Raw genomic sequence first — 4702 nt, forward strand, 5'->3', positions numbered from 1 at the left:
ATATATATGTTTAATTAGTTATTTATTTAATTAGTTTGCTCACAAATTCTCATTACTGTACCAATAGAAACAATGATATTTGTAAAAATGTATTAATGATGATTAACATTTTTACAATTTCATCGTTTTTTGTGATCAGACATGTTTTTGTAAAATTGTCTGTTTTTCAGTTGTATAAAATAATCATTGAGGAGGTAGGGGGCATTTTTAAAAGTGTGATTTCTGGACCTGCAGAAGTCTTTTTATCTGGAAATTAATAATTATTTAATTATAAAATTATATATTCATTACAATTAAAAAAAAAAATTTTTTTTTTTTTTTTAATAATAATATCACAAATCACAAACTAGAAAAGCTGTGCTTTTGTAAACCATAAAAAAACATTTAGTTATTGGAATTATGGAAATGAATGACTTAGTAGTTTAATACAGTATATTGCCACACATTGTTTCTACTGCTTTGTCATTATGGTATCTCTCAAATGTTATCTTTGCTCATGCTAATAAAGCGGCGCTGTCCCGTGGCGTCTGTGAGCAGCTCTCATGTCAGTTTGTCCTCTGCAGGGTCCATCGTTGTGGACGGTCACGAGCTGCACGAGGACGATCTGCGTCTGATGTACAGCTTCGATCAGACCTCGGGAACACCGTCCCAGTACGAGGCGCATTCAGACGCTCAGGTGCTCTTTCTGCTCTCGCTCCGTCTGAACCCACGCTCCTGCAGTCTGGTGATCTGAACAGACCCCTGTGTTCTCATAGGTGCTGGTTCTTCTGGACGTCACCCCCGATCAGTCCATGCAGGACGAAGGTGTGGCCCGCGAGGTCATCAATCGCATCCAGAAGCTGCGCAAGAAGGTGAGAAAACATGAAGTACAATACCGCTCTGCAGATCAGTTCATGTCTTCGAAAAAAGTCTCTTCTGCTAACCAAGGCTGGATTTATATGATCAAAAATAAAGTAAAAATTGTGAAATATTATTAGAACTTAAAGGGGTCATATGATGCGATTTCAAGTTTTCCTTTCTCTTTGGAGTGTTACAAGCTGTTCGTGCATTGCTGTGCGTTTCGTCTGATCACAAATGCAGACATGGTTTTGTTTACGCGGCGCGATGCGCAACGAGTAAAAAGACAGTATAAGTCATTATAATCCGTAATTATGTCCCCACTGCATGCAACAAATGCCTCGTTTATAATGGGTTTTAATGTTTTTGTGTGGTCGCTCCGGCCGGACAGGGCATCACAGTATGGTAGGGGCGTAACATTTCCGTCACACGCTTGAGGTATTCGGCCAATCACAACGCACTGGATAGCTGGCCAATCACAGCACACCTCGCTTTTCAGACCGATGAGCTTTGTAAAAATCGACGCGTTTCAGAAAGGCGGGGCATAGAGGAGAAACAATAATGTACAGTATGTGGAAAATAATGTGTTTTTAATGTTCTTTTTAGCAACGTCACATGACCCCTTTAAAACATCTGTGTTCTCTGTGAATATCTGTTAAACTGTAATTTATTTCTGTGATGCGCAGCTGTATTTTCAGCATCATTACTGCAGTCTTCAGTGTCACATGATCTTCAGAAATCATTCTTATATGCTGATCTGCTGCTCGAGAAACATTTCTGATTATTATCAATGTTGAAAACAGTTGTGCTGCACAATATTTTTGTGAAAACCATCATTTTATTTTTCAGGATTCACAGATTGAATAGAAAGTTCAAAAGAACAGCATTTATTTGAAATATAAATCTTTTGTAACATTATAAATGATATTAGTGTCACTTTTGATCAATTTAATGCATCCTCGATGAATAAAAGTATGATAAGAATGATTTCTGAAGATCATGTGACACTGAAGACTGGAGTAATGATGCTGAAAATACAACTTTGATCACAGAAATAAATTACATTTTAAAGGGGACCTATTATGCAAAAATCACTTTTATAAGGTGGTTGAACACAGCAGTGTGTGAAAACAGCCTATTATGGTAAAAATCCACCCACTCATTTTTTTTATAATCCCAATCAATTATAACCAGTCTCTCCAAACGAGTGAGAGTTGCAACTTTAGCTAATGGAGATATACAATGTCAGCGCTAAAGAGGCATTACAAGTGTTGTGTTTTGGGATGCACCAATGAACATAGGAGTCTCCATAGACTCCCTCCATCTGAGCTGCTGAGGACACTGTGGTTAAATTTCATTTTCGAATGGAAATATCCCAGAAAAAATCGGTAAAGTCCCCTATATGTTTAGGGATCAATTCCAAAGCTTTGTGCGCGAACGTCAGCTCCAGACAAAGTAAGTATCACGCGTTTGTTTTCCAAATTGCCTTTCTGAAAGAGCTTCTTGACACTCTGTAAGGCTAATGTGGCTAATGTTACCATTATCACCATCTGTTTTCACTGATGCTGTCTTCATGTGCTAACGTTACCAGAATGACCAGAATGATGAATGTGGTAGTTAAAAATTGCATATGAAATCAATGTGAAGTCGACCGCTTGAATTTGTCGAGCTCATAATCACATGTGGGATTTAGGATAAAGTTTGTGATAGCACGCTAAGGCACAATGAGACCAGCTATGTCGTTATTTTTATCGCGCCGTGCTCCTCGTCTGTGTAATTCATATAAACGATCATTTGTTATGCACAGTACAATCAGATGACTGACTTTTAAACTGAGTACATTTTCTGTAAAGATAACAGGCTTGTACTAATAGTGGAATGTTTATTTGTATGCCAGAGCATAAGCTTTGAAGCTCCGCCCTCTTCTGAAAACGGGGCCGGAGCACCAGCTCATTTGTATTTAAAGGGACACACACAAAAACGGCACGTTTTGGCTCATACCCTAAAAGTGGCAATTTTAACAAGCTATAAAAATGATCTGTGGGGTATTTTTTTTTAAAGATTTTATTTTTGGCATTTTTGAGACAGTACTGCTTCCCCACACCCCTAAACCTAACCATTCCGTCTCATATGCACGGCACACCAAAGTCAGTTTCTGCGTATAAATAGCACACCAAATAGAAACAGAAAATAGTGCCATTGAAACGCACTTTCATGAGATCGGGTCATTCACTTGCGCGTCTTCTCGAGCAAATAAGCAAATACACAAAATATTATGTCACAATGGTTGTCTTGACGAGTATTTAAGTAACTGCAGTTGGTTACGTCTTAAATAAACATAAACAGTTAAGAAAATATTGGATGTGTGTCAGTATAACGGATCCATGCATTTCTTATATTAGGCTAATGTTAATCAAACAACAAAAGAAAAACATGAGAATCACTCACTAAGTAACTTCTGTAACTTTAAGAGGTAATTGTGTCTAATTACTTCATACAGTAATACAGTTTTCATACACACAGTAAAATACTGTTTATTTAGGTAATTTGTATCATTAATGGTCTCTCTGAGGGCTAAGCTCCCCTAAAGATGAAATCCTAGAACCGCCCCTGCTCTGGGGACAGCAGAGACTTTTTTTTACATGGCATAATAGGTCACCTTTAAAGTTAACTAGTGACCAGGGTGACAAAGAAACAATGTTTCACCAGAGCAGCTGAGGAAGTCCAATCAAAACTTGAACATGCCACCTGTCTTGATTTGGACCGGCAACAAGTAGATGATGCAATAAGTAGAAGCTTTGTGGACGGGGTCTTATCTGGAATCAGAGAGTACCTTGAATAGAAAAGAGGTTTGAATTTAATTCCTACCATAAAGCACAGACACAGACACTCCAGGCTGATGTGAGCGTGGCCACCAAAGAACGCAAGCTGGTTAAAAAGCCAGTAGGTGACTCATCAAGCGATGGGTCAAGCCAAGGCTTTGACAGTAGCAGTCTGAAAGCATATGCAGTTGAACCTTTCCAAGATGCCAGACAACGACTGCCTGTCTTTCTTGGACGATCATGTTTGTCCAGATGGGCTTTTTATTCTCTTTATAAAACTGTGTCTTGTTGGAATACCCAACTATAGACTCAAAGATGCCAGCAGCATTCAGATATCCACATGAATGTGTAGAAATGATTCTGTTAGTGTGTTTTAGTGTTAGTTTGTTATTGAGCGCACACAAAAGAGCATGAAACAAGAAGGAGCGTGAAAAGGTGGGAGATGGTCAGTCAATCTTGAATTATACTGTAATCATAATGAATAAGGAAACAACAGACGTTCTTTCAGCTTTGTCTCTTTTTGTAAAAGCAGTTTAAAGCCCATTTCTATTTCTGTGCGCTATTTCAATCCTCGCTCTTTCTTTTCCCACATGGGAGGAAGGAGAAAAGAAAAGCAGCTGCCTTTCCCAAGCCACACAAAAGAAGGGTGAAAAAACAGAAAAACTGCATTCGTTTGCGGGTGTCGAGGGTGAGGATGAGTGGAGAGTAGCGGGAGAAGAAATCTTATAATTTCCAGCCCACAATGGGCTGGCTTCTATGACAGGACAGTTACAGATCTGTTTTATCTTATCACGGCTTTGTGTGTGTGGTAATGGCCGTCTGCCTGTCAACTGGTCATTATGAAGGCTTTTGTCCCGTTGAGCGAGTGTGTGCTGTCCATCACGCAGCTCATTTCGCTCCACTCTTTGTTGTGCGCTCCAGTTCTTATTGCTGTGCCTAGCAGGAAAGCGTGGATCCTGTCTCTCTCCAGTGATTTTCCTCTTTGTAATCCATCTGAACCAGCAAATTGCAATTTTAGGGAGAAGGGAAGGTGAAAAAAAGGA

The 4702-nt window shown here is 39.1% G+C and overlaps 1 protein-coding gene across 1 annotated transcript in view; it reads left to right on the forward strand.

Moving 5' to 3' along the window:
• Positions 1–4702, forward strand: part of iars1 (isoleucyl-tRNA synthetase 1) — a 102003-nt gene that overhangs the window by 77514 nt on the left and 19787 nt on the right. The window contains exons 27-28 of the mRNA XM_016565274.1: positions 564–676; positions 756–851. Of these exons, the coding sequence (XP_016420760.1) occupies positions 564–676; positions 756–851 (209 nt within the window). The remainder of the gene's footprint in view (positions 1–563; positions 677–755; positions 852–4702) is intronic.

This window comes from Sinocyclocheilus rhinocerous, unplaced genomic scaffold (assembly GCF_001515625.1).
Source record: "Sinocyclocheilus rhinocerous isolate Xijiao unplaced genomic scaffold, SAMN03320098_v1.1 scaffold542, whole genome shotgun sequence".
Taxonomy (NCBI): domain Eukaryota; kingdom Metazoa; phylum Chordata; class Actinopteri; order Cypriniformes; family Cyprinidae; genus Sinocyclocheilus; species Sinocyclocheilus rhinocerous.